The following is a 27,855-nucleotide window of genomic DNA, read 5'->3' on the forward strand; positions in this document are numbered from 1 at the left end:
GGTTGCTTTAGGCTATCTTTACATACTGAGCTCTTCATAATGCAGTCTAGTGAACTTTAGCTCTATCCTTCTCCTGATTTCTGCAGCAACTTCAAAGACTTCACAATGTGCTTTCCATTAATGAATCCTGCGCCACCAAAGTTTACACTTTGTAGGACTATTTAGGAACTGTAGAGTACAACCCACAAACTGACTTCAACAACTGGTTTGACAACAAACACAGTGCAGTGTATCCTATAGTTATTGGAGTGTGGCTTTCTCTGGGTTGCAGGCTTTCTCTGGCTTTGACTGCTGCACAGGTCTTGGATTCAGTGCTAGGACTTTGATTTATGAGCAGCACCCTGTCTGTGGCACAGCTGGCAAATCAGGAATCCTGGGGGTAGCTGAACAATGCCTGCAAATGTGACCTCCTTCGCCTGTATGGAGGCAGGTTGGGAGTAAACAAACTAATATTTGTACTCTGGCATTGTACATATGCAACTTGGGTAAGGGTAAATAGATCTTAACAGCAAATGTACACCATTAACATTTGGCATATTCTTTCTCCTAATACTCATCTTACAGCAAATTCCCCATTATCTGGAACTCAGGCAACTGGAAGTCTCACCTAACTGGCCTGTCTGAGGTGGATAACGGGGACTGGGTTTCAGGGGCAGGGATAAAAAAAAAATACTCACCGAGGCACCAGCGCCATCTTCTAACCATCCTGTAGCTCCTAGAGACTTTCTGTTGTCTGTGCATGGCTCTTGGTGGGAGCAGGGAGGTGGCCAAGGGGGCTACAGAAAGGTTAGAAGAAGTTTCTGGAGGCTTGATATATATTTATTGCTGTGTGTGTGTGTGTGTGCGTGTTGCTTTTTAGGCCGGCAAGCACATGTATCTGGCAGCAGGCAATCCCCGCCAGTGCCAGATACCAGGGACATTGCTGTATTAGCATTCTGTGCTGCATATTAATAAATACATTTAATTCTTGCAATATAACAGGATATGCATATAAGGGCTATCTCTAACATTCATACATACTTGTTTACAACTTGTGTCTATTTATTTTGCCATAATTAATGCCCTTATTGTTAAGCCAGCCCATATTACTATAAGAAATGTCCCTGTATATGTGCTTGCTTTAAATATTTCTCAAACACCATTAAAGTGCTGCCTTTAGTAATTAATACCATTCTCCATGCAGACAGCTTAGGACATGCTAGTGAAATGAATAGATTAAACCTTCTCGCTGATACGTGCACATGTCAGTTGTGCGTAGCATATGCAGCGACAGGTCATATCAGAGCACAAGAGGCAGATTACACATTCCTGAAGATAACACACACCTCGCTCTCTCACTTCCTTCCTTCAGCTACTGTAAGCCGAGAAGGTCAACTCACATGCAGTGTCATCAGTAGGACATCCAGAGCACTGGGCTCGTCCGGTGATGAGACAGACTTCCTGTGAGTCTGCAGTTTGCACACCGGCATCCAGCGTACGTTCTCTAACGTCTGGCTCAGTTTCACATCCTTCAGAGTCACAATCAGAATGTTTCCTTGCTTGTCTTTGATGGGCTCGAAGAAAACTTGTCCCAAGTCTTGGAATCCTAGCAAACCCTTATAAGAGAGAGAATATTGGAGGAGAGGGATCTGAGTGACATATTGTAACTAAAACACTTGATATGTTATAAAACAGTAGCGAATGGCTGCCATGCAGCTAATGTATCTAATTCATGCCAGAATGTATTCATTTGTCCTGTATTATTAAATCACTTCAGAATATAAAACAAATGTCTTTATTTTACTAAATGTATTTGTTCTTTAAAAGGGAAGTAGAAACAAACGACAATCATCCATCTCTGGTCATTGATGAGACATTCTATTGTGGTAGCTTTCTGTGAAGCCATTTATACACAGGTAAGTTCAATATCACTCCAGTATCAATCAGGTTAGTATACTTTTTTCTCTATGCATTACACTGTACGCAAGACAGATGAAAACAAGTCTTCTGCGGCTGTCAAGATGAGCAGCTTTTATTACTGTTAGGGAAAGGGGGGGAGGGGGGTTGGGAGAGACCGACCTGTAGCGTAGCATTTCTTAAAACTGAATGGGCTGCTCATTTTGTCATAATCAGTTATCATAAGTAAGCTTATGGCTTAACAATAATTAGGCCTTCTGCACTAGGCAGTTAACCCCTGCCAGGAATCTAGTGTGTGTACAGTGCAAAGTCTGTATGCAATTATATGCAGCTTGAAAATGGACACTCAAAATAAACCAAGATGGGACTTGATTGGTCAGTTTCCAGGCTGCATAAATGTACATACAAAATGTACCTAACCCTGCATCATCTCAGAATTATTAGCATCTCACTGAGCATCCTCACACAGCTTTATGGTACGCACACACACATGCCGATTATATTCTGCAGCCAGTCACTCTGATTGAATCTGACAGTGATCTGTTCACTGCCACCTTGCCAACTGACTTGCGATAACTTAAGAATCACAAGTAGGATCTGGATTGTCAGTAAATGATCACCATATGGATGGATAATTTCAATTACGTTTTCGCTGGTCATTTTACTGGATACGTTCAGAAATAAAGTCACCCAACTTTGGGCATTGTGCAGATATTTCTGTTTCTCTATGGTTGTTTTGGATAGGGTGGCCAGGATCAGGCACTGCCAAACCTTGAGGGGACAACCCACCTTGCATTATACGTTTTTTGAGGAAATCTGATCAAAACATATGGTGAGTTCAAGGACAAATAAAGCAAGAGGGATATGGAGGCTGCCCTATTTATTTCCTTTTAAGCAACACCAGTTGCCTGGCAGTCTTGCTGATCCTCTGACTCAAATAGTTTTAGCCATTGACCCTGAACAAGCATATGCAGACCAGATGTTTCTGAGATTGCCAGATCTGACAAGATTAGCTGCATGCTAGTTTCTGGTGTGATTCAGACACTACTGCAGCCAAATAGATTAGAAGGGCAACTGGTATTGCTTAAAAGGAAATAAATATGGCAGCCTCCATATTCTTCTCACTTCAGTTGTCCTTTAAGTGGATGATTGATTGGTTGCATCATCTGGCTACTATTCACCAACATTTATAGCATTTTCACATCTGTACACTTGCAGAAGTGTGAGTTAACTGCATGCAGATTTTCATTCACTTCTGTATGAATATGTGTTGTACATGAGGATATATAAGGGCTACCCATTTATAAAAGAAAGTGGCTGCTACTTGAAATGCATTTTGATGCAGTAAACCTCAGATGTGACAGCAGCAGCTCATTGGATACAAGTTTGAGGAAGCACCTGAAGGTGAATGTTTCTACCTGCATTTGGGAAACAGCTAGCAGCATCTTGAAGCGGGTTTGAAGGATGCAAGAACAAGAGGACTGTGAAACTGAGACACACTGCCGTAGCCACATGATGTCGTCCCACATGCACGATACCTGAGTGGGAATACACACAATACAACAGGATGATGAGAAAAAGTTTACATTGATCTTCCAATATTGCCTAAATTGTAACAAGAAAGTAGTTTTACCCCCTTATTGTTGCATATGATTTCATTCAGATGTCACTGTGTGTACTGTATCTTTTGTCACCCTACACATCCATGAAAACCCTGATTATACTCTAGATGACATGTACAATGATCATCATATGGAATGGAATGAATGTGTGGTATATATGTTGTGATCTAATACATTTCCAACACATACAGGGCCTCATTTTTGAATGCATGAAGTGCCTTTTCCTTTGGTGGTGAAGCAGTTGGTTGTGCAACCCACACTGATTGCATTGATGAGAACCCGACACCTGCTATGAAGCTCTAGACAAGGGCTGCAGTGCTTTTCAGCAAATACCTGGCATGTATGAACATGGATTTTGTTATAGCAAATATTTATATCAATACAAAGTGGGTTGAAAAAGACAAATGAAACAGATAGCCCAATATGGTGTAGTATTTAAAGGACAACTGAAGAGAGAGGTATATGGAGGCTGTCATGTTTATTTCCTTTTAAGCAATACCAGTTGCCTGGCAGCCCTGCTGATCCTCTGCCTCTAATACTATTAGCCATAGCCCCTGAACAAGCATGCAGCAGATCAGGTGTTCCTGACTTTAAAGTCAGATCTGACAAGACTAGCTGCATGCTTGTTTCTGGTGTTATTCAGATACTACTGCCATGTCAGCATGGACAAAAAATCTCATCTCTTTTGTCTGCCTGTCCTGTGTCACCTCTTTTACCCTTGTGTTACCTCTCTCTTCTCTGCCTGTGTTAACTCTGTTCCCGTGTCTCTTTTGTCCCCCTCTGTGTCACCTCATGTCGCTCTGTGTTTATCTGTTTGTCCTCATCACCGTCACCTCTGTTCCCCTGTTCCTATTTTGTCCCCCTCTGTATCACCTCTTGTGCCGCTGAGCCTCTTTTATCATTGTGTCAGCTCTTGTCCCTCTCTGTGTCACCTCTTGTGCCCCTTGGCTTCCCCCATCACCTCCTGTGTCCCCGGCTCCCCCCCCCCCCCCCGTATCACCTCATGCCCCCAGGCTTCCCCATGTCAACAATTGTGCCTCCAGCTTCCCTGTGTCACCTCTTATCCCCTCAGCTTCCTCCTGTGTCATTAATGTCCCTCAGCTTCCCGTGTCATCTTGTCCGTCCATCCCCCCCCGTCTTCCCTTTGTCGACTTGTCCCCCCCCCAGCTTTCCCGCGTCACCTCTCGTCCCACAGCTTCCCCCATGTCATTAATGTCCCCTCAGCTCCCCGTATCATCTCTTGGCTCCCGGCTTCCCTTTGTCACCTTGTCCCCCCAGCTTCTTCCATTGTCATCTCATGTCTCCCCATCCTCCCATGTGTCATCAATGTCCCCCCCACTCTGTGTCATCTCTTGTCCACCCCCAGCTTCCCCCCCTTGTCATCTCACGTTCCTCCAGCTTCCCCCGTGTCATTAATGCACCTCCCCCCCCCCGCGTCATCTCTTGTCCCTGAGGCCCCAGCCATGTCACCTTTAGTGCGCCAGCTTCCCCCACCCTTGTGCGCCTTTTCCCTGACTCTCCCCTCCCTGTGCTCCGTGCCCCCCTTCTCCATTAACTCACATGGCCCCAATGCATGCCGCTCTCCCGCTCACTGCATGGCGTCCCGACCGTCACTATGGTTACTTCCGGCATGCGCATCTCATGACGTCAAATGCGCGTACCGGAAGTAACCATGGTGACGGCCAGGACGCTATGCAGGAGAGTGGCGAGTTCCGGCGTGTGGATCGGGACTATCATGTGAGTTAACGGAGAAGGGAGTCCGGAGCACAGGGAGGGAAGGAGGGGGGATTCGGGCAGGGACAAGGCGCACAAGGGTGATGGCAGCCAGGCCCAAGAGAGAGGCCCAGCTTGTTTTAGCTAGCGGAGACCCTGCATGTGGGGGGGGGAGGGCGGGGGTCCTGGGCCCCCTGAGGGCCTCGGGCCCATCAGTGGAGTCATAGTTGTCCCCCCCTGATGGCGGCCCTGAGTAACCAGCAACCTGTGATATCTAACAAAAATTAGTAAAGTACATGCTTGTGTATGAACAGACTGTTCAAACATCTCTGAGTAAGGGTGAATTCTCACTTGTAAAGAATATGTACCCGTTCGGTATGTTTTCTGCAGCGCACCAACAGACATGCAAATGGATCTAATATTGAAAACAGCTTGAGCTGCCACTTTTTATTTAATAGGTCTGTTTTGCCAGTTGCGACTGGCTGCATTTTTCTGGATAGTGGATGCATATATACGTATAGTGGAAATGCATCCACCTTGGGCAAGAAAACGGAGCAGAACAGACACTGAACCTGTCCACTCTGCTCTGAATGGACCGTTGCAAGTGGGAACCAAACCTAACAGGCAGGGGCGCCTCTAGTCATTTTGTCACTCCAGGCAAGAAAACCTGTGGCGTCTCCCCCAACCCCCCCTCCCCCATGAAAATAATCGTAATGCGGCAGTGTTTCATCAGAAAATACACATACTGCGGAAGTGTTTCACCAGAAAATAATCGTATTGCAGCAGCGTTTCACCAGAATATAATTGTAATGCGGCAATGTTTCACCAGAAAAATAATCATAATGCGGCAGCGTTTCATCAGAAATGACACTTAGTGCAGCAGCGTTTCAACAGAAAATTACACGTAAATGCGGCAGAGTTTCACCAGAAAATACACATAGGAAGGGCTCCACTTTCATGAGGCAAAAAGGGGGACAGAAGGAGGCACAGGGGGACTGAATAAGGCACACAGAGCGACATAGGGAGGCACAGGGGGACAGGAGGCGGCATGAGGGTCAGAAGAAGTCACAAAGGAGGACAGAAGGAGGCACAAGGGAACAGAAGGAGGCACACAGGGGACAAAAGGAGGCACACAGGGGACAAAAGGAGGCACAATGGGCAACAAAAGGAGGCACAATGGGGGACAGAATAAGACACAAAGGAGGACAGAAGGAGGCACAGGAGGACGGAAGGAGGTACACAAAGGGGCAGTGGGCGGTACAAGGGGACAGAAGAAGGCATGAGGGCCAGAAGGAGGCACAACAAATGACATGAGGACCAGAAGGAGGCACAGGGGGACTGAAGGAGGCACACAGGGGGACAGAAGGAGGCACAATGGGGGACAGAAGGAGGCACAAGGGGGGACAGAAGGAGGCACAAAGGGGGACAGATTGAGGCACAGGAGGAAAGGAGACACAGGGGGACTAAAGGAGGCACACAGGGGAAAGGAGAAGGCACGATGGGGGACAGAAAAAAGCACAAGGGGCAGAAGGAGGCACAGGGAAACAGTAGGAGGCACAAAGGAAAACAGAAGCATGTACAAAGGGGAACAGAAGGATGCACAAAGGGGGACAGAAGGAGCTACAAAAGGGTGACAGAAGAAGGCAGAGGGGGATGTAAGGAGGCACAGGGAGACAGGAGGCAGAGGGGGACAGACAGAGCCACAGGGAGACAGAAGAAGGCACAAAGGGGCACAGAAGGAGGCACAGGGGGACAGAGGAAGACACAGGGGACAGAGGTGGCACATGGGGACTGAAGAGGCACATGGTGACAGAAGGAGGCACATGAGTACAGAAGGAGGCAGAGTGGGACTGAAGGAGGAACAGGGGGCATAGAGATAGCACAAGGGAACAAAGAAAGGCACAAGGGGACATAAGGAGGCACAGGGGGACAGAAGGAGGCACAGGTGGACAGAAGGAGGCACAGGTGGCACAGGGGGACTGAAAGAGGCACATGGAGGCAAAAAGGGAGACAGGAGGCATAAAAAGAGACAGAAGGACAAACAGGGGGTCAGACATGGCACAAGGGACTGAAGGAGGCACAAGGAGGTAGAAGGAGGCACAAAAGGGACAGAAGGAGGCACAAAGGGGGGAAAAAGGATGTACAAGGCACAGAGGGACACAGTGGCAGCTGCCAGCAACTTACGCTAAGCAGAGGCAGCAGAAACAAGTAATAGAACACCCGAGGAGGTGGGGCTTAGGCAGGGGGCGTGGCTTCATACAAGGGGCGTGGCTTAATCCAGCAACATGGCGCCCCCAGGACCAATGGCACTCCAGGCAATGGCCTGTACTGCCTATGCCTAGAGGCGCCCCTGCTAACAGGTAAGTATACAAATTTATGCTCAAATCAAGACAGAGTCAGACTCTGGGTCCTATTAGTATTATCATATGCAACCTTGGGTTATCTTTAAGGGGGGATGGTGGAGGGGGGAGGGCATGGAGGGAGTTAAAGAGGTTGACAGCAGAGGGGGTAAAAATAGAGTTCCTATGCATTGTAGTCCTTGTGTATGCACACATGACTCAAAGGTGCCAGTTTATTTTCTGAAGGATTTTGATAAGAAAATGCAGAACCTACCTTAGTAAACCATAAGAAGTCTTGCATTAACAGACATGAATATGAATCATCTATCTCCACTACCGGTATCTGATCTTCATGAGTCACGAGGACATTGTCATCTTTATAGAATATACAAGCCAGGTAAAGACCCCTGGAAACATTAAGGGAGAATATGATGTTATATTGTTTTTAAAGGCACTCTCTACAATAGAAACAATTGCTCCAACTTTTGATCAGGTAAACAATTGATTTCTGACTGATATTGGAGGACTTCAGTGTGCTACAGTATAATCTCGGTACAGTAAGCTCCAAGGGACCAAGAAGTGGTTTACTATATCAGAAGTTTACTATCAGAAATTGTCCTAGAAATTGCCCAGCATGCCCTGGTACATTTTCTGCAAAAGACCAACTCTGTCCTCCCATTGGAGGGTACAGTACAAGCACTTGCACATTTGGGGACTACAAGGTTAAGTATACTTTAGGGCTGCATAGCCAGACTGGCCAATTTTGCTGGTACAGTATCCAGGGCTCCTTAAAAATTGCAGCCGTCACTGAATAGAGGCAGCCACTTGCTTCCTGTGTGTGATGTGTGTGATTGTACTTCTGCAGGCGGACTAGCAGCACGTGTCCTGCAAAACTTTCTGCTCACACTTGAGCCAATCATTAACCCTTTCTTCAAAGTGCAGCCAATCATAAGCCACTTGCATCTTTAATGCGAGTGCTCTGATACCTTCATGGGCGGGATTTAGCACTCACCTCTCCCACTCTTAGTTTTGCAGCAAGTAGGCCCGCCCTGATCTGCACTACGACTAAAAGTAGCCTGTACTGCGCTCCACTCACTACCAGGAGAGTCATTGCTAACAAGGGAAGAGATACCTGGGAGTGCATACAATCCCGTGGGAGGACTACGACGATACTTTTATCAGTGATTGCAAAGTGGATATGGTAACACGCATTCTCTATTGTTTATGTTCACATTATTACTCTTTTTCCCCAGGCTGCTTACTTGTAAAGTACTGTATATCCAGCGCTGGTGCCATTCTTCTTGTCTTACAAATGCTATCAGGCACCAGCTCACTTGCAACCAGCCTGAAAAGAGCAGCAGGCCATGGCTTTCACACTGACATATGACGTATGCACCGCCCACTGTTTACTGTATCCAGAGTCAGTAAAAAAATGTTTACTATAACAGAAATTGTATTATATCGGAGTTTACTATACCATGCAATGCTCCCATAGACTTATAATGGGGATTGGCTGGGACCTGGAGAGGTAATTTACTTTACCCAAATGTTTACAATATGAGAGTTTATTATACACAAGATTATACTGTATTACTTATATCTGGCAGCCACTGGCTTCGATTAGTGGTAGTTGCTAAGCAGCAATGTTGTCATACATAAAAATGTGTAGGTCAGGGTTCATTTTTTTTTTACATATCGTACAAACATTTACATATTGAAAAGATCTCAACCTGACATTTTCTTGATCTTGGGATAAAACTGGCTTCAAATCAACACTTAAAACAACAATTACAACAACAATTAAACTGGAGACACACTGCAGAGCGCTTTTTGATCCGTCAGCGCTGCATTTTTAGAAACGCTCCCATTGACTTGTATAAAAATTGTGGTAAAATTCACGAAAAAATCACATTGATCATCAATTCAAAAAAAAGTGAAAAAAAATGCAAGTCAATTGGAGCTTAAAAACAAAAACCAAACAAAAAACCAAACAAAAGAAAAAATCCGCAGCAGTGACGGATCAAAAAGTGCGCTGCAGTGTGTCTCAGGCCTTGAACGGATTTAAGCTTCATTTGTTGTCTTTATAAGGTCCAACACTTTTGGTCAAAGCAGACAATGATTTGATTTGTCCAGGAGTGCAGTAGTTGAGTATTTGCAGATTATTTTTCACCAAATATGTGAGATAATATTTGACAGTTTACAATTCCCCTCTGACAATCTGCAGTATTTCCACATATAGAAAACATATTTTTTTATATACAGGTATATACTGTTATATTATTTATATTATTTTAGCCCACGGTGTTTAGGAGGCATTTTGCTGAAGGTCTGAATTGTGCTTCTCACTAATATCTGCTGATCACCAGCTGATTATTGCTAGCAGGCTGTACAGCAATGTTTATACATATAAAGCTTAGGTCCTATTTATTACATACTATATAAATAATAAGAACACTGAAAAGAGATTTGAGATAATCCTGGATTGACATTAACACCAATGTATATACCCTGAAGAGGACTTTGGCACAATGTCGCCAGTGGCAGCCACTAGTTACCACTAGACTTGCATTAGGAGCAAATATTGCCAAATTTAAGTTGCTATTTCTAGTTGCTCAGTAACTGCAGATTGTCAGCATTTTTCAGGAATGTTACTGATGACAGCCACTTCTAATGCAAATCTTTTGCTAGGGTCTACTCGCAGCATCCAACGTCTAAGTCACTTGTGTGACATGGGCCTTAGGGGTGCTTTACTAAATGGCATACTCTGGAAAGAGCAGTGACAAGGAACTGTGCTAATTTTAAACATCCAATTATGTGCAGTTAAATACAGTACATGTATTGTCCCTGCACACATATGGATGTTTAAGGGGAAATCGGTGTCACTTCACTGCATATTCTCTTTGGATGTCTCTCCTCTGTGCTCACTGCATACAACTGGTCCAGCTAATATTAATCAGGCATTGAAAGATCCTGTGCTTGGCCTACAAATCAGTGCACAAGACCTGCCCGACCTACATCTCTGATCTGGTCCACAGGCACATACCAGCCCGCCCCCTCCGATCCTCCAATGACCTGCGCCTAGTCGCACCTCGCGTAACTCAGTCACACGCACGATTGCAGGACTTCACTAGGGCTGCCCCTACTCTCTGGAACTCTCTCCCACCAGCTGTCAGACTCGCCCCCACCTTTAGTACCTTCAAACAAGCTCTCAAGACTCACCTCTTCACGCTCGCATACCCCCCTACACCAGCATCATAATATGTTCTGTTAGACCCCCTCTCAAAAGACGCACCTATTGTCTCCACCCCACCCTTTAGATTGTAAGCCTCTGGCAGGGCCCTCCTCCCTAGTGTATCCAGCTTGATTATGCAATCGTACTCACAACCACCCTTCTTGTAGACTCGAACAGTCTCTATCTTGACCTATGACACTGTATTGTTATCAAATCATTTGCATGATCTTGTTTTGTTGTGAGTTTCCGTATGTTCTACCTGTATGTTAACCCATTTATCTATTGTGCAGCGCTGCGTAATATGTTGGCGCTTTATAAATACAATAAATAATAATAATAAAGATAACTTTGCTCTCTTCACTTTCTTTTACCTTTTGAGGCTTTTCAGAAACTTGCTGCTGGGATGGAAGAGATGTTTTAGACTCTTGGAAACAGAATGTTTTCTGCTCTGTGGCTGGTTCTTGAATGGTTCTGGAATGTAAGAAGAATCCAATTTAAACTTTACTGAAAGGCTGTATACATTAGGGGGTTGATTTACTAATGTCATACGAACTGGAAGTCTACTGCGATATAGGTGAAATTACAACCTCAATATCACAGGCATGCAGGTGATGACAAAATCACCCCTCTCATAAAAGCGCTGTTGACCCAGTGTTGCAGAAGGAAGGGGTAGGTGTGCGCTTATGGACCCCTTTTCCTCCTGGTCCCAGCTTGCATGGCAGAGCGTTAGCTAGTTATTCTGGGGGCATTATGCTTTTTTCCCCCTATTTATTTCTAAGCCTGAATTCCAATACACTGGGCATGCACATGCCAGCTGAAAAACTAAGCTTTTCAAACATTGCACTGCATAATATTTAAATAATGCAAGTGGCCTGACCACATTGGGGCTGAGCACAGCTGTTGTGCAGAAAGCCATAGTAGTCTTTGGTTCTCTACTCACTGCAGCTGTATCACATGACCAGCAGGACTGCTTCTGGAGATCCTAAGGCTAAGTACAGTAGTCCCAGTATCTCTGCAAGAATGACTGAATTATTATATGAATCCATTTGCGATGCGCTACTGATAACAGAACCACTGGCGGAGGTGTCTAATATGCAAAAACAGCCGGTTTCAAGTTGTCATTCAGCACGGTGGCTTGAAGTGCTAAGTCCGCAGTTCAAATTCCAGCCAGGACACTATCTGCATGGAGTTTGTATGTTCTCCCCATGTCTGCGTGGGTTTTCCGGGTACTCTGGTTTCCTCCCAGATCCCAAAAACATACAGATAAGTGCACTGGCTTCCCCCCTAAACAGGGGCGTAAGTAGAAATCACCAGGCCCCCCTACAAAAATTTGGATGCCCCCCCCCCCCTCCCATTTTGGGGGCAGGAGGGGTCGCAGCATGAGGGGAGAGCGTGGCCACACATTGGTGGGGAGGGGGGGCAGTCCCCCCATCCCTCACCTCGGGCTCTCCCCTCAGCGCTTCCCTCCAGCATCAATCAGTGGCGACGGGCAGGAACACATACCTCCATCTACCACAGAGGTCCGATCTCTAAGTTTCGCACGCTACTTCCTGTTTAAACAGGAAGTAGTGTCAGACGCTTAGAGAGCGGAACTTTTGGGGTGTGGAGCGCAAGAAGGTATGTGTTCCTGCCCGCTGCTACTGATTGATGTTGGAGGGGAGCACTGAGGGGAGAATTTGAGGTGGGGGGTGTCTCTCCCCTCATGCTGCGACCCCTCCTGCCCCCCAAAATGGCCCTGAGCCAATGACCCGGGCCCCACCGCAGATGCAGGGGCTGCATCTCCTATTGTTATGCCACTGCCCCTAAATTGGCCCTAGACTAAGGACAGTTAAGTGACAAGACAATATAGGCTGTACAGCGCTTTGTCAGATGTCAGCGCTATATAAATACTAAATTATAATAATTCATAAGACCAGATACACTAACCTATCAAAGACTCACTGGCTTATTTTGCATTATTCTTGGATTGCTCATGGTTCTCTGTATTTCATATGTTAATACATTTGCTAAAAAAGTGATAAATGGTAGTTGTAAGACCATTTTACAGAAGGAAAGATGAAGATAATTGATGATTATCATATTTTTTGGAATATAAGACACACTTTCTCTTTCACAAAAATGGGGGCAAACGAGGGCGCATCTTAAATTCTAGATATGTGTGATGCAGAGTGCTCAGTGTAGCTCTTAGGGCCCTTTTCCACTTGCAATCGCTAGCGTTCACGCTGAACGCTAGCGATTGCTGAATCGCAATTACCGGCGATTCCCCGACGTTCGCCGCCGCGATTTTGCTATGCTATGCACTGCATAGCAAAATCGCGGCAATTATCGCTCCGCCGCGCGTTCGCGTTCCTGACAAAAGCGAATCGCGGTAGTGGAAATGACCTACCGCGATTCCTATGTTAAAAAGCAAACCGTAGCGATTGTAAAATCGCTAGCGGTTTGCGGTTTTGCGATTCAGCCAGCGCAAATGCGCTGGTGGAAAAGGGCCCTTAATGCACTCCTCTCTCTGTCACTGCGGTCCTGCTTCTTACGCACACCTCTTCCTGCATCTTCCGATATCGCATCTGTCGCTATACAGCTCCCGGTCCTTCTTTCTGGTTGGCTCCTTACTTCCACTTTAGTGGTTTCTCCTATACTGTGTGACCCCAATGGCACCATGAAGTAAGGAGGAACCACTAATGCTAAAGTATGGAGCCGACCGGGAAGAAGGACCAGAGCTGTAAAGCAGCAGGTGACTGCAGTGTCCTGCGATATCGGAAGATGCAGGGGGAGAAGCAGGACCAAAGCGAGGGGTAGAGAAGTGTGCTGGCAGGAACAGGTGAGAGCTGAAGCGGTAGTGTAGTGTAGCTTAGTTGGGGGGGGGGGGGGGGGAAACAGCAGGGGGTTAATGTAGTGTATTTTTTCTAGTTTTTTTTTTTTTTTACTTCTAAACCTAGGTGCATCTTATACGGTATAAGATGGTATAAAAATATGGTATTCTTTTCCTAATACAGTATACATCATGGTAGGTTTAGTTCAGCACAGAGCACTGACCATGACACACACAGTGCTGGTGACCTGTCTTGACTTGACTAAGCAGGAGATCCAGGGCCTCAGCTTGACCTCTCCTCCGTGGCGCACGACCATCATACTCGCGCCAGTCTGTAGAAACAGAAGTAATTGTTTTAAAGACAAAGACAAACACTTATATAGCGCTTTTCTCCTGGCGGACTCAAAGCGCCAGAGCTGCAGCCACTAGGACGCGCTCTATAGGCAGTAGCAGTGTGAGGGCTGGTGCACACCGAGCGGCTTTTTGGGCGTTTTCAGATCCGCTTGCGGCTGCGGATCTGCTTGGTCAATGTATCTCAATGGGGTGGTGCACACCAGAGCGGGGGGCGTTTTGCAGAAACGAAAAATGCCTGGGTGAGGCATTTTTTGGATTGCGGGTGCGTTTCTGCCTCAATGTTAAGTATAGGAAAAACGCAAACCGCTCTGAAAAACGGCACTTCAGAGCGGTTTTGCAGGCGTTTTTGTTACAGAAGCTGTTCAGTAACAGCTTTACTGTAACAATATATGAAATCTACTATACTGAAAACCGCAGCAGCAATCCGCAAAACGCTAGCAAAACGCCTCATAAAAATAAAAAAAAGCGTTTAAAAATCTGCTAGCATTTTGCGGATCTGCTAGCGGGTTTTGGTGTGCACCAGCCCTTAGGGAGACTTGCCTAAGGTCTTCTACTGAAATAGGTACTGGCTTACTGAACAAGGTCTCCTACTGAATAGGTGCTGGCTTACTGAACAGGCAGAGCCGAGATTCGAACCCTGGTCTCCCATGTCAGAGGCAGAGCCCTTAACCATTACACTATCCAGCCACCACTTTTTTAGAGGTGGAAAGTTTAATATTAACAATATGTACAGTTATCTTATGTATATAATAGTCTCTCAGCTTTTGGAAGCTGCAGAATTTTCTGCAGTACCGCAATTAAAGAGTGCTTATTAATTGATGGATACTTCCACTTCCCTAAAATATCTTTACACTGCCTGACTTAAGAGACACTTCGATCAGTTCATCACATAACAATCAATCTGTTCTGTACTTACTGGATGGAATGGCGAAAGCTGGAAGAGATGTTTGTGGAGGTCCCCAGCCTTTCATATTGTATGCTGATACTTGAACGTAATATCTAGTGCCCTGTAAAGATAAAACGCATAAAAAACATTGAAGCTCACAAAGTCAGCATGACTATAATTCGCTTGCATCACATTAAACTGCATAATGTAAGGGTGCTTTATGAAAATACACATAAAATGACCTAATTGGCTGTCTGAGTGCCTCTGAACTTGTTTTTTGTAAGTTCTTAGTAATGAAAACATGTATTACAAAGTTATTGTCTTATCGTGAGAAGTTTTGAAATACCCAACAATGTAAGGCGAGCACATCAGTACTACAGCAGCCATGAGCTGGCATACAAAACTGATCCAGTAAAGCACTTCAGGTAGCTGTTCCCCTGTTCTTAAGCCCCATACTCACGGGCTACAATTGTCGCCGCAACCATGGCATGCGCGTTTTGCGGCGACAGGTCGCCCGTGAGTATGGCGCAAGCGCCCCGAACCGTTGCTCGTCGCTGCTGTCGCCAGGCGATCGCCTGGCGACAGTTGCCGCCGCAACTGTCGCTAGTCCGCGTGTGTATGCGGACTAGCGACAGCAACCAATAGGCAGTGCACGGAGTTTCCGGCGGGAGGGGAGGAACGTCGGCAACAGCTTCCGTCGCACCACTAATTCCTCTTCCGCAGTGTGTATGCGGAGGGACCCGGCGATGAGCTGTCGCCGATCTGTCGCGCACACGCTCCCGTGTGCTAGCGACTAGCTACATTTGTAGCTCATGAGTATGGCCCATTACACATAGAGAGTTTGTCTCACAGCAGATGCTCCTGGTGCTTACTTTTAAGTTCTGAAAGAAATCAGGCCTGCTGATAATGGCTGGGTTGTTGGATTAAAGCAGGCATGTCCAAAGTTTGGTCCAGGGGCTAAATGCGGCCCACCAAGCCTTTTCTGTTTGCCCCCAAAACTATCAGGGAGAATTAGGCGTAGGCGCACATTTGTTCATGTTTGAGCCTTCCTAACATTTAGATGACAAGTGCCATGGTTTTAAAACACCTCAAAATACATTATTTGGCTTGTACAGGCTAAAATTATACCACACATATTTATTCACTAGTTGGGCATTTAGAGTACCAGTATCGCAAACCTTTGCGTCTGTAGTGACTGCATGCGATCGTTAGGGCGTGCAGTTTGGGGACCCCAGTGCTGTACAGATGCATTGCTTGGCAACAACATTTCAATGCATTATACATCGTTGGGTCCACGAGCTGTCACCATGGAGATCGCATCTGAACGCTATTGGCGGCAGCCATTACAGGTGTCTAATCTTATGGCAAAGTATAGTTAACACAAGGGGGTTATTCGTTTGGTAGGGGTTAAAACGTAAGAAAAGTTACAATGTTACTTTAAAAAAAAAATTTCTGTAAATTTATGTGAATGACTGATGGGTTGATGAGATGGGATCAATGCATGAGCGTGCATGAGCACTTTTGCGTGCACAATTGCAGCGGCAGCGAGTTTTAGTGCTGCACTAAGTCTCACATTCAGGAACCTGTAGTGTAGCTAATTTGGACATCAGACTTACACTTACCTACCTGCATTTCTGTACATTCTATTGTATTTTGTGTGTGTCCTAGCTCTTGAGCCCTGTTCATGCCAAATCCAATTCTGGGAATGACCCAGTGGTGCTTCCTAGTGTTAATGTAGTTTGCTGGTTAGGGTCAGGTTAATTTCAATAGGGATGGGGGGGTTTCAATCAGCAATTACAGGCGTTTTGTTGCCAAACTCTTGGATCCAAAATCACATACTGTAGTGCTAATGTCTTCAGGAATTATGTGAGGTTGTAAGATTCTGGGGGCACTCGGGGCAGCGGAACGCCGAGACCCACGCTGAGGTGCAAGCCTCTGGGTCTCTGCAGGCCGATGACGTCACTGGAGCGCGGATAGGCGGCAGACGCGCTATCAGTACGCGCTCCGCCGATGTAAACAATAGCCACGTGTGTGTATGGCGTGTCAGCTGACCTGCTTACACACCGCCATATCATTGGTCATTTTGGATGCTTTTGCTTTCTGATTGGTTAATTCTTGTATTTAACGCAGGTGAGCGCCTCCAGACACCGCCCGTGATAGCATTAGTTTTTGGCTTGTTGCTGGGTATGTGCTCACAAAAACCTTTTGACTCCTGTTGCTGATTTTGCCTTGTATCTTGACCACGCTTACTTTAGATTGGATTTCCCGTTGCAGACCCCCCTTGTTTCCTGACCATGCTCTATTGGCTCACCCGTTGCTGACTCTGCTTGTTTCCTGACCACGCTCTATTGGATCACCTGTTGCCAACTTTGCCACTGTACCTGGACTCTGATTGCCGCCTGGATCGACCTTGGACTGGATAAGGACTTGCATGAACGCTGCCTGCCCTGACATCTGGCTAGTACTGACCACACTATATTTAAGCACCTGATCTGCATACCATTACTCCTGCTTGCAGTCATCTGACTCTCATCTGGATTGCCTCATCCATCAGGCCTCAGGTGACTATATCATTGTGATACTGTGCTTTGTATTATTGCTATTGGTTCTGTTTGGTGGATACTATCTGTCAGCCTGTATGCTACATCTACCTGCAGGGTTATTATAGATTTGTACTAGGTAGGAGTTTGTTCAGATGTTACGGGCTGGGCTATAGGTCAGTAATATGAGCATACAGCCTGACAATAGTCATTGACCAGACAAGCCTGACAGAGATACACCCAGCTGGAAGGAGACTCTGATACTGATACTCTGGTGGGTAATTCATTTCTGGCTGGCAGACAGACAACCCCCATAAGAGGAGTTGGAGTAAGTCATTGAGCAAATTGAATTCTCTGCCAATTATGTTATCACTCAGACCCTATCTCATAGATCCACATCAATCCCTGCCAGGCATTGAGGAGGACTAAAAGTCTAAAACAGGCTGTTTGCATGTGGGGTTGGTATGGCTCTGTAAAATTTAAAGCTATAGGTTTGCTATACACTAGCGGTTCTGGATGTAAGCCTAGCTTCAGGGGCATAAAGAGATAATTTGCATATTCAGTAGCAGTGCATTGTGGGTAACCACAGATGTTCACTTAAAGATGAATAATCGCAAATTCCTTCTTTTTTAAGAAGGCAAATCACACTGTGCATTGCTTTTTAATAGGAGGCCTTTTCAGTCTCTTTTAGTCTCCTATACTTTCCTAGTAGTCTTGGTCACCCAGAGCTCATCGGTTGTACAGGATTAAGTGTTCTAAAACAAATACAGGCATAAAAGAAGCATGAGAGTTCTCAGGAAATATCGTTTCACGTCTGAACTACCTGCTCCCTCTGCCTACTCAGCTTTACAGCGGTCATGAGGATATTGTAGAAGAATATTAGGCTTATGAAGTGATTACGCTTCTGATAGATAGATGATCACAGAAAAAGATTAAATATATATATATATGTATGTATGTATGTGTGAATCATATCTCAGTTGGCATTTGTTATTCAGAATGAGCAATCAGGACTGGCATTAAAGGAAGAATAATGCATGAAATAGCAGAGTATGAATTATATGAATAAGAAGTGTAGCTTATCTGATGCTGGAAAACAGCTGTAGACTTTTTATGCACTTCATAATCGTATCACAAAAAGAACCCAAGTCAAGATGTCTGTGCAAGTGGCATAATGAACATAATCTCTGTTAGAGCAAAACAAGCAGGAAGTTATTGAAGGAACTAAACAAACCAGTCAGTGTTTGTTGTTCCAGAAGTTTTCTAATATCCTCGTAATAAATCTCTCACGAGAGCGATACAGAGTGCTAGCATAGGAGTAGTAGTGCCATGAACTTCTTCTTGTAATATGGTGATGACAGAGATGTGGAGGGTGCCATTGCTGATTATCTTTCTGCATATTTGTTACAGAGAGTGAAAATACAGGCTGGGTGATACAGCTAGCCAACCTGCAATAGAGGCCTCCACATTTCAATCATGATGGGCTCCCTTTAAAGTAAGTAGAGACTTCAGATAACCATTGCTCAATCCAATCCAGGGGTTAATTAACAGGGCGGAGTTTCTTCGTCAGTTACTGTCTAAATTCAGGGACCGGCACCTGTTGTGAATTTTATTGTTCCATTCAACCCTGGTATCTCAGCTCTTACTGCAGGTGAAACAGTGCAGACTGATATCACAGGGGCTAGGGTTGCATTTTAAGACCTCCTTTCCACGAATTGTTGAGCTGTGTGCTCAGCAAGCAGTTACCAGGCAGAAGTAAGCAGTTATCATGCAGCAACGAGCAGTTACTAGGCAGCAGTGAGCAGTTGAGAGAGTTTGAGAGGCATTTCACTATCGATTGGAGCGCTATTTCTTCTGATTTCAGGATAAACCTGTTGCTGAATGGGATAATATGAATGGAATAATCACACCACACCACAACTGGACTAAACTGGCAGTTAGTGTGGAGGGAAAATGAGTATGTTCTGCCCTGTGTGCAAAATCAACCAACACTTCTAGGCAGTGGCTTAGGTTTCCTTGGACAATCCAATTCTCTGTACATGTAAGAGTGATGTACAGAGTAACTTAACCCCTTCCTGACAATTTTGGCATTTCAGCTGTGTCACTATAGATGTGATATATATTTAAGAGGATTTTGTTGTTTTTTAGGACATTCTAGGCTTCTCTGAGTATTATCTGTTCCCCAAAAATATTTTATAGACATTTTGCAGGGTAAAATTAGGCATAAATGTTTAATATACAGGTTTTTTTTTTCCGTTTTCACCCTTCCTAATTTTTCCCATTTCTAAAACACATAAAAATATATTATCTGGCTGTTCTGGTTAAAGTGATGCCACATATGTTTTATTTTTACTAGCCGGGCATGTGGTGGACCATTATCCCCAGCCTGTGCATCTGTAGTTATCGGATGCGCTGGTAAGGATAACAGTTCAGTGGCCCTGATGCTGTACACTTGCATCGCTCAAGCACTGCATCTGTCTGCATTGGGGCCCAAACTGTCTCTCTAGTGACTGCATGTGATCTCTACAGGTGGCAGTCATTAACCTCCCTGGCGGTAAGCCCGTGCTGAGCACGGGCTATGCCGCCGGAAGGCACCGCTCAGGCCCCGCTGGGCCGATTTGCATAATTTTTTTTTTGCTAGCTGCGTGTGCAATGCGATCACCGCCGATCCGCTGCTATTCGTCGCACCACGGCCGCCCCCCCCCCCCCGACCCCGTGCGCTGCCTGGCCAATCAGCGCCAGGCAGCGCTGTGGGGTGGATCGGAGTCCCCTTTGACGTCACAACATTCTTTGAACGAGATCTCCTGATCTCCGATCGCCGGAGGCGATCGGAGGGGCTGTGGGGATGCCACTGAGCAGCGGCTATCATGTAGCGAGACCTTGTCTCGCTACATGAAAAAGAAAATTAAAAAAAAAACGGATTTGCTGCCCCTTGGTGGATTTTTAGCAAACCGCCAGGAGGGTTAAAGGTGTATAAACTCTTGTTTGACTGCGGTTCTGTGAGTTTACAGCCCAAAATGGCATTTTGCACAATGTCTCATGGGCTGATGAACAGTTTGGGATGAACGTAGTTTCTACATTCAAGAATCTTGACCAGTTAATCTGCAAAGAAAGTGAGCTGAATCTTCCTATATTGGAGGGCAGTTTACAGGACGGCCCTGGATGCCAGTGGAATGCATGAATCGCAGCTGCATGGGTACCACGTCTGTGTCTGGATGCGGCACCAGTGCAGCTGCAATTCACACCCAAAGCCCATGCCAATGCGTCATGTGTGCCTGTCACAACAGCCCATATCTGGGGTGTTGTAATAGATATGGGCCGTTACATGTGCATGTGACAGTATACATGTTATTGGCAGTGGGGTTTTTTATTTATTCACTTATACCTGCACATATGTATACTCCCGACAAAGCCATATTTGGGCCAAACATGTTAGGTTTTTGGGTGGTGTGTATAGCTTGTGCTGATTTATGTAGGATGGATAGATAGATAGATAGATACTCCTGCTTACTGAGTGAGTGGATAATACAGCCACTCAGTGCTGTGGGCTGTTATTAGGGGTAATTTGGTTGCCTGACACTTAAACCAGCTGACCTTGCTATCATTTACCACTGGGCCATGTGTTTTATCGACACGACACATACATATACTGTATACCTTTCACCTTCTTGCCCTTGTTATTCTTTTTTCATGACTCAACAGAAAGTTACGTTTATGTGCGATAGGGGCCTAACCATAGGAGTTTTTGGTTCTGATATATAATATATATCCCCACATACACTACTTGGTTTGTATCTCTGATTTTCATATCATTAAATTATGTAATGTATAGTACACATTACTAATTGCGTGTTTACTCTTATCTCCTGAGCTCTTGTGAGTAACAATAGATGCACTTTATTTATGGGATACCGTGTGTTCTCTGTGTCATTGATGTTATTCAGTGCCAAGTCTGTGGCTACAAGTTTGGGGTAGCACTGCATAAGGATGAGGGATGGTGATATGGAGACAGCTGTCATGCAGTTCTCAGAGAGATAAAACAACTCGGCTCTCTACCCCCAGCTAGCCTGTGACCTTGTTAGCTGTGGGGGTTGAGCCCTGGAGATGGAAAAGGTGACTGAGTGGAGTCACAGCTCCTGTTCCCCAATTAGCTATGGAGCTGGTGAGAGTGTTTTGATCTGTGTAGGTGGCGGGTGTCCAAGTCCTGATTTATTATTGAGTGTTGGGATGGTTGGGGGATGCCAGTAACGCAGTGGAAGTAATGGGCTGCAAATCAAGACTGACACACGGTGGGAGATGTTGTTACATTTAAATAATTCTTCCAAGTGACTCCTGCATCAAGTTGAAGAACATTAAGTGAAATATGAGTCATTTTATTTGTGTGCATAGAGGCTGACCTAAAATGTGCAATTAACAGTCTGGAATTATTTCCCATGCTAATAAACTAGTCAAAACCTTGTAAATCAGATTCACCTGCTGCAGCCTCTATAGTCCATCTGCTCTGCCATGGTCGGCTCCTCTTAACAGTGCCTAGGCAGACAGGAGTCAGGATGGTTCCAGTTAGCAGACACTGCTGATTATTATAACTGGTACAATGAATAAAGCTTAGAGGAAGGTGCCACCACCACTCATTACAGAAAACGTACCATTGCCTATACATTCATAGAAAACAAAGCAAGTCCAACATTGATTGATTTGTATACAAAAGTGAAATCGGAGTTTAAATTCTGGCAACCTGTCTGGTCCGAGCACTGCGCTCAGCATTTATGAGCTGATTACTGTGGTAATTGTCACATTTGCTTTGTTCACTTTGAATGTTAAACGTCAATACAATCAAGGTTACTACACACTCAACCAATGGGGATTCAATACTGTTTGCACTGGGTAGTGAAACCAAAATGCTTTTGGTATATGATGCAATAAAGCAGCACCGCTGCATTAAAATCGAGGTGAAGTAACTACGTTTGCATTTTGAATTTGCAGCCAGGTTTACAAGGAAATTCAACATTTGAGATGTTTTTCCTGAACCTAAAACATGCTTTAGTGAATATTTCCTTATCACTAGCAAACAAACAAACACAGAACATTTATATCGCGCTTTTCTCCTGGCGGACTCAAAGTGCCAGAGCTGCAGCCACTAGGACACGCTCTATAGGCAGTAGCAGTGTTAGGGAGTCTTGCACAAGGTCTCCTACTGAATAGGTGCTGGCTTACTGATCAGGCAGAGCCGAGATCTCACTAAATCAAAAAAATATTTTTGTCTGAGGCAGGAAGCACACTTATTAGGGTCACATGCGTTTTGTGTGATAGCACAAAGTGCATGCAAAATCACATACAGTCAATCTGGGCTGCACTAAAATCACATTGGTGTGAGATTCGTAATGCAATGCTATGTATATTTTAAAAATGCATAGCAGTTTCCGTTTGTATACTGTATGCAAAATGTTCTGCTTTCCTATGGAGCCACAAAAGTATGTGTTCTTGCATGCATTTTTATAAAACTAGAACTAGTAATGTGTTTTTTGAATTCTACTTGAAAGTAGGTTATTACAAAAGCAAAAAGATGGAACACGCAAACACAGAGAAAAACGTAGACACACACATACTTTTCTGCACAGACAAGTATGCTCCTAGTCTGTATGAACCATGTAAATAAGCAGACTGATTAAGGTACTTACTGAAACAAGACCCCGAATGTTGAATTGCAAGTTCCTCAGCTTCTCGATAACCACCTCCCCGACACTTGGGGAGAATGAAGATGATAAACTCCATTCCACTGCAGAGCAACACAAAAGTAAAAGACAGAGTTTAGAAAAACAAGTAAAAGGCTCCAAGGACTGGTTAAACAGTTAACTCAAACTTGACGTACTGGTACGTCCAGTTTAAACCTCACTAACACAAATAGGATGTACATACGTATGTTCTGTCATTCAGGGGTGGGTATACGCCTGCTTCCGCCCACTCGTTCTAGGCGGGCCTTACACTTGAGAGATTGGTGATCGGGAACATGTGTTCCCTGAGCTAATCAAAGTGCCTGTATATGAATGAACATGATTCCAATCAGGTGCCATGTTCATTTATGAGAATAAAAATAAAGTGTAGTTAAAAAAAAATCAAACCTTTCCTATAAAAATAAAACACTGTAAAAAAAAAGGTAATCCGTTAGCCGGGCGCATCCGGCTGGTGGCACTAATTCCATTTATACTTCACGTAACAAAAGTGTTAACCACTTAAGGACCGAGGCAATTCTGTTGGATCTGTGCTGCGTGGGCTCTCCAGCCCACAGCACAGATCCTGTTACAGCCAGGTAGACCAGACTTTCCCCCTTTTTCCCCCACTCGGGGGATGTCCTGCTGGGGTGGGGGTCTGATCGCCGCCGGCTACTTGTGGTTAGCGGGGGGGGGCTCATCAAAGCCCCCCTCTGCAGCAATTTCCACCCTCCCTCTCTTCACATACCTCCCCTCCTTCCCCTCTGTGGCGCCGCCTTTGATAGGCTTCAGCCTATCAGATGCCGGCGATCCCTGGCCAATCAGAGGCCAGAGAGTGCCAATCTCCTTTACGACGCTGATGTAAACAGCAGGGATTTTTTTCGCCTGCGAGCCGCGATCGGAGGCTCGCAGGCAGTTCAGAGACAACCTCCGCGAACTGACATGGAACGGCCGCTCATCCGAGCGGCATGTAAAACCACTAATGACCAGCCGCCGCCTATCGGCGTTAGGCGGTCGTTAAAGGGTTTGTAACCGCCGCAGGTGGTGCTAATTCCATTCATACTTAACGTAACAAAAGTGTTAATGTAAACTATGGTATTTGTGTTTTAAGCGGCCAAATGTATTGTAAACAGTGAGTTAATGGAATTAAAATGAAGCCGGCGGCAATGTAACAGATGAAGCCGCCGTCTTCGGCTCTCGCTCTCCTCCCCCTTGCCTTGCTCTCCTATAGAACACTGGCAGCCGAAGTATGAATGGAATTAGCGCCACCTGCCGGATGCGCCTGGCTTACGGATAAGTACCAAAAAAAATCTTAGGGACTTTTTTAATATGCATGCCATGAGGTTATATTAATGTTATTTCGCCAAATAAGGGCTAGTAATTATTAATGGGGTACACAAATTGGGTATTGTTGCCATACACTGTACAAGGAACACAATTTAGATGTTGTTATAACTGTGCCAAATGGGCAAATCAAATGTGTGGGTTTTATTTATAGTAGCATTGTTTATTTTTTTTTTTCTTAATTTTTTCCTTGTTTTTTTCCATATAAAATGCACAGAAAATCATTACTGAAAACAAGTATCACCCCCCCCCCCCCCCCCTTCAAAAAAACAAAACAAAAAAAACTAATTTGTTATGATAAAGACAAGATAAAGATCATTTGGGTGTGATAAGCAGTGATAAAGTTATGGCCAATTTAATGGGAGGACCACTAAAATGGCTCTTGGCGGTAAGGATAAAATAGCCTATGGGGTGAACTAATTGAAGCGACTCTAAATATGCATCCATTAGACATGGCCAAGAAAATGCAGATAATTCTGCTTCCCATGAAGATTAAATGTGAATTATAAGCAAATTGGAATAGGACCAATTAAAATCATCACAACGTGTATTTGATGTGCCCGACTTGAAGCTACATAAAATGAATTACTGATATCAGTACCAATTGTCATATTTATAGTGTTGCAAGTTTTCATTAAAGTCATGAACATTTGCTCCCTGCAACAATTCCCAGCTGATTCGCTCAATACCAGTGAGTGTGTGTGAATGTAGACAACTACCCTCTGCAAACTGGCACCCACATCTTGTAACACAACATTTCCCAATAAAACAGTCATCATTACCTTTATATTTTGTGACAACGGCAGAGTTGACGCTTAGTGGCTCCTGAAATGTGACTTGAAGTGTTGTGCTGCTGGTTACTGCCAAGCGGACATTGGTTGGAGGATCAGGAACCCCTGTAGGGTGAAAAAGAAAATATTGCTATCTGTGTGTAGAATGCAAACGCTGAAGTAAGATCTCTTCAGCAAGCTTTGCTGTTTCTTAAAAACACACAGACATAAAATCTATTGGGATGTGGCTGGTGGTTTTCAAACACCTATGGAATTGTTTGCAGCTGATACACATCTATTGGGAGTCTCAGAGAAATGCAGCTTCCACTGATCCCTACAGCTGCTCCTAAATATTCCATAACAGTTTTTATGGTTGTTGACATTGTATTACAGTATGTGGCCACAGACTTCAGATGACAGTTAAAAGTGCATGCCTGGTGTGCTATGCAAATACACCTATTCATCTAAGCAATGTAACAATGTGTGCCTGTGAAATGGAGATGGTCAGTGCAGAATGCCACCTGGTCAAGAGAAAATTGCATCGGGCAATGGCCAGATTTAATCTCAACAACAAGAACTTTAAAGAAGTAACCATCCATGTTATGGGCAGAATTAAATGACAATACTTTAGGCGGAGAAGATAAACAAGTGAAAACCAAAACTTGACTATGCCCTGCATTATTGTATGAGCGCATCAGAAAATTAACAGGTGGTCCAGTCTGCCAACCATTTAACACTCTGAGATGCCATGCCAGCTAGAGTGGATTTCATGGCACTTTGCTGCAGAAATGCACCTGCGATTGTTAGATGTAGCTGAAGGGCAGAGCACTAACATGGCAGTATACAAATATATGGTATCAGATATTAGTGCCAAATGTATCAAAGGGTCTCCCGCAGCCATTAATACAGCAGAATGTAACAATGTCCCTGTGCTCATCACAGCTGGCCTTTGTTTTGTGTTGTCTATTCATTGGTTTTGTAGTATTACTACAACCTTCAGATTGGGGTAGGTGAACGCAGTGTGGAGTATTTTTTTTTTTTAACCTTGTGACTCAATTCCACAGACCTGCTGATCTATGCTGTTCCCAGTATCACAACCAAAAGGTTCAAGCCTATCCTGACCTCCAGGGAGAATCATGGTGGAGCGGATAGCAGGAGCAAGAATGCTAGGACAAGCTGATGGGTTATGAATTTACAGAAAAACATTTACAGGCCGAGCAAGCAAATAAAAAATACCTCAGTTGTGTTTGTGACCCCTAACAATATCACCTTATTGTATTATGTTGCCCTTGCACAATAAGATTATACCATATTGAGGCGATAGATCAGTGATGGCTAACCTTGGCACTCCAGCTGTGATGGAACTACCAGAGTTAGTCCCATGAGGCATTGCAATACTCTGGCAGCTCGGGGAGGCAAAGGCATGATGGGATTTGTAGTTTTGTCATAGTACCTATCCGAGGAAGATCTATAGCAGTGGTGGCTAACCTTGGCACTCCAGCTATCTTGAATAACAACCTTTTATATATACAAGATTCAATTAAGTACATAATGTAGCCTCAGAGAGGTAATTTTTTATATTCATAGAATCTCAACGTCCCCTTTATACTATCAGTTGGTCTCTTATAGCCCCCATTAGTGTGAAATATGTGCAGACACTGAAAATTTCAGTTTGCTTAATCAAAGCTAGGAGCGCCGGATTAATTAACTAGCAGCGACAGTTCGGGACAGTTGAGAATTTTGTAAACTGACTAAAGGCTGGTTCACACGGATGACAGGTGGCATTGGGCGGCCGGAAGCCGCGTCGTCCTCTGACGTCTTGTTCGGGGGGGGGGGGGGGCGGCGTTACTGCGATCGTTGTCTTCCCATCGCGATCAGTGTTTTTCGGGACATGAAGCCGCAGCGGCTTCTAGGGTCAGCTGAAAGAACGTGGTAAATCGTGATCGCCGCGTTTGTGCAATCGCCGGTAGCCACGCGATGCTAAACGCTCCCATTCACTTGAATGAGAGCATTTAGCCAACGATTCCTGAAAGCTTGGCGGTAAACGCCACCAAGCGTCCGTGTGAACCAGCCCTTAAGCTGGAATTGAACTTCCTTACAAGCCTGGAATTAGTATTTCTCTTTCGGAGTATGGACAGACCTGAAAGTCCCCATCTTGCAGCACTGAGTACAAGCTCGTTCCTCATTTCCACACCTTGATTAATCTGATGGCTGGCAGCAAATTGAAGAATCCCATAACACAGTCTCTGTTAACCTCCTTAGCGGTAACCCCGTGTGTGACACGGGGTAAGCTGCCGGAGGGTGCCGCTCAGGCCCTGCTGGGCCGATCTAAATAATTTTTTTTTGCTGGACGCAGCTAGCACTTTGCCCGATCGCCGCTATCCGGTGCGGCGCACGCCCCCCCCCCCCCCAGACCCCGTGCGCTGCCTGGCCAATCAGTGCCAGGCAGCGCCAAGGGGTGGATCGGGTCTCCCAATGACGTCCCGGACGTCATCCCGCCCCGTCGCCATGGCGACGGGGGAAGCCCTCCAGGAAATCCCGTTCTTTGAACGGGATTTCCTGATCGGAGATCGCCGAAGGCGATCGAAGCGGGCGGGGGGATGCCGCTGAGCAGCGGCTATCATGTAGCGAGCCCTGGGCTC

At 45.2% G+C, this 27,855-nt stretch overlaps 1 protein-coding gene and 1 long non-coding RNA gene across 9 annotated transcripts in view; one reads left to right on the forward strand and one right to left on the reverse strand.

Moving 5' to 3' along the window:
* Window positions 1-27,855, reverse strand: part of LOC137524482 (ankyrin repeat and fibronectin type-III domain-containing protein 1-like) — a 747,681-nt gene that overhangs the window by 72,956 nt on the left and 646,870 nt on the right. For all 8 annotated transcript variants that reach the window (XM_068244405.1, XM_068244403.1, XM_068244402.1 and 5 more), the window contains 8 exons: window positions 25,226-25,339; window positions 23,070-23,167; window positions 14,882-14,972; window positions 13,836-13,943; window positions 11,174-11,273; window positions 7,845-7,977; window positions 3,315-3,434; window positions 1,380-1,595 (listed from right to left, as the gene is read on the reverse strand). In XM_068244405.1, the coding sequence (XP_068100506.1) occupies window positions 1,380-1,595; window positions 3,315-3,434; window positions 7,845-7,977; window positions 11,174-11,273; window positions 13,836-13,943; window positions 14,882-14,972; window positions 23,070-23,167; window positions 25,226-25,339 (980 nt within the window). The remainder of the gene's footprint in view (window positions 1-1,379; window positions 1,596-3,314; window positions 3,435-7,844; window positions 7,978-11,173; window positions 11,274-13,835; window positions 13,944-14,881; window positions 14,973-23,069; window positions 23,168-25,225; window positions 25,340-27,855) is intronic.
* Window positions 8,694-19,328, forward strand: LOC137524489 (uncharacterized). The gene is made up of 4 exons (XR_011022704.1): window positions 8,694-8,771; window positions 17,126-17,412; window positions 18,802-18,886; window positions 19,256-19,328. It is a non-coding gene; the product is annotated as an uncharacterized lncRNA (long non-coding RNA).

The sequence above is a fragment of the Hyperolius riggenbachi genome, chromosome 7 (assembly GCF_040937935.1).
Source record: "Hyperolius riggenbachi isolate aHypRig1 chromosome 7, aHypRig1.pri, whole genome shotgun sequence".
Classification (NCBI taxonomy): domain Eukaryota; kingdom Metazoa; phylum Chordata; class Amphibia; order Anura; family Hyperoliidae; genus Hyperolius; species Hyperolius riggenbachi.